Source organism: Rosa chinensis, chromosome 6 (assembly GCF_002994745.2).
Source record: "Rosa chinensis cultivar Old Blush chromosome 6, RchiOBHm-V2, whole genome shotgun sequence".
In the NCBI taxonomy this organism is placed as follows: Eukaryota; Viridiplantae; Streptophyta; class Magnoliopsida; order Rosales; family Rosaceae; genus Rosa; species Rosa chinensis.
The window spans coordinates 8,088,422-8,090,379 of record NC_037093.1 but is presented as its reverse complement, the minus strand read 5'-3'; the positions used below and the strand labels follow the sequence as shown (position 1 = coordinate 8,090,379).

At 41.0% G+C, this 1,958-nt stretch overlaps 1 protein-coding gene across 1 annotated transcript; it reads left to right on the top strand.

Moving 5' to 3' along the window:
- The first annotated feature begins 598 nt into the window (after positions 1 to 598).
- On the top strand, positions 599 to 1,174 carry LOC112170743 (ERAD-associated E3 ubiquitin-protein ligase HRD1-like). The gene has a single exon (XM_024308052.1). It carries the CDS (start codon positions 599 to 601, stop codon positions 1,172 to 1,174), a length of 576 nt encoding a protein of 191 aa, XP_024163820.1.
- Positions 1,175 to 1,958: the final 784 nt, after the last annotated feature.

The following is a 1,958-nucleotide window of genomic DNA, read 5'->3' as shown; positions in this document are numbered from 1 at the left end:
GGAGAAGCTTGGAGTGTCAGATATCGGTCCTCCAGTAGTGGAAGCACTGTCAAGGACAAAATGCATAGAACTTTCAGGGGGTTTTAGCTTCCTAAATGGGTTGCTACAATCATCAACTTTTCAGATTGTTAATGAGATTGGTACCGGGGTGAATGTGATAGGGTATTGGACACCCGAAAATAAATTTGTGAGAAACTTGAATTCCAAAACCGCAATGAACGTGACGGATAATTCTAACTTTGAGCAGCAGATTACTATGAAAGAGGAATTTTACAAAGAACAGTTGGCTCTGGTGTATCGATTTTGCAGGTCAGGTCATTTTGATAAGGCAAAAGAGGTGTTGTGCAGATATTGGAGAGGTGGAAATCAAAAGTTACGGCTGAAATTGCAGGGGAGGAGAATACTAAGAAACCAAATTTTGTTCTTAGGGAAGGCCTCAAGCTCGACAATACGATGGTAGTATGCTCCATTGACACCCAATCTTGATCGCATCTATTGTCGTGGTTCATTCTTTTCTTTGAACTTGGTAATTGTGAGACATCGAAGAATTGAATCAGTTTTATTTGCTTAGTTTTTTCCTTCTTTCTCTTCTGCAACGATGTCGTTCCATGGCTACGATCCCGGGGATCGTAACACGGATCTACAGGATCAGATTGTTACGCTTCTGTCCGACTCTATACGTATCACAAAAGATAACCAGTCGACTATAATTAAAAAGGTATTTCAGGTGCTTGCCCCGGACCCCAAGCTTTGTATTTTTGTTCGTGTGGCGGAAGTGACTCTGCAGATAGCGGATGACATTGACGCGGTTATTACAATGGAGTCCTTAAGAACATATATTCCCAAGCTTATTCCGGCAACCAAATCATCTATTGAAGGTTTGGAGAAAGTAGGGCTTGATAGCTGGGAAATCAAATCTATTATTAAACTGACACCATCTTGTGTTATTTGTATGGAGGACCTTGATTACTCTGTAGAAGAAGAAGAAGGGGTAGTTGATCCTGATCATAAACGTCGTGGGATCCTGATCACTCGCATGCCATGTTTGCACTATTATCATGAAGATTGCATTGTTCGTTGGCTGGAGATCAATCACTGGTGTCCCATTTGCCGATACCCAATGCCAACTGGAAACCCTAACCCTAGCCTTAATAAGAGAGCTAGGCTGCATTAGCTCACAATGTGTTATATGCTGATGCATCAAAGCCGTAATCGATGCCCTTTTTTTTTTTTTTTCCTGGTCGTGCGAGCTTTGATATTCCCAACCACATGGTTTAGCTGAAACTAATAATTATTTGTATTTAAATTAGGCAGGTAAGGTTTGTAGATATATTATCGACGGGATTAGAGGTTAATTGTGAAGACCCGAAATTTTCTTAATTTATTTTTGTAATTCAATGTTTGTTTAATTATATGAATTATGGAATTGAACTTGATTCATATGTCGTTGTATGAGAAAATTAGGTTCGAATGACTTTATTTTCGAAACGAACATTATTTAGGAAGGTCACTAAAATCGACTTTTTTTACGTAAGGAATTTGGGAAAATTTTCTTCATGAAAGTCCTAGAGCTCGTCGATACGAGTTCGTGTATATGCGGAATGTAAGAATCGGAGTTCGTATGAAGAAGTTATTGCGTTTGGAAAATTTCCATTTTGGATATAAAAGAAAAAAAAAAAAAACCTAGCAATTGGGCTGATCTCCATTCTGGAAACCAACCCCGCTTCTCTCTCTCTCTCTCTCTCGCGCGTCCCAGCCCAAGCCGAGAACAGAGCAAGGAGTCTCCAGCTCCATTCTCCCTCCTCTGGCCACAAAACCACACCAAACCACCTCCCACGACTTCGTCTCGACCTTTCGCAGCTGGTAGTGGCAGCCTTGCGCCTTGTAGAGGCGACAGGAAGCTTGTTTCCATTTCCGGCCGTTTTGAGTGTGAAATGAATATCTCGAGCTATTGGCCA

What these genes read in the sequence shown, in the direction of transcription:
- LOC112170743 (XM_024308052.1), top strand. Translation starts at nt 599, where the DNA reads ATGTCGTTCCATGGCTACGATCCCGGGGATCGTAACACGGATCTACAG.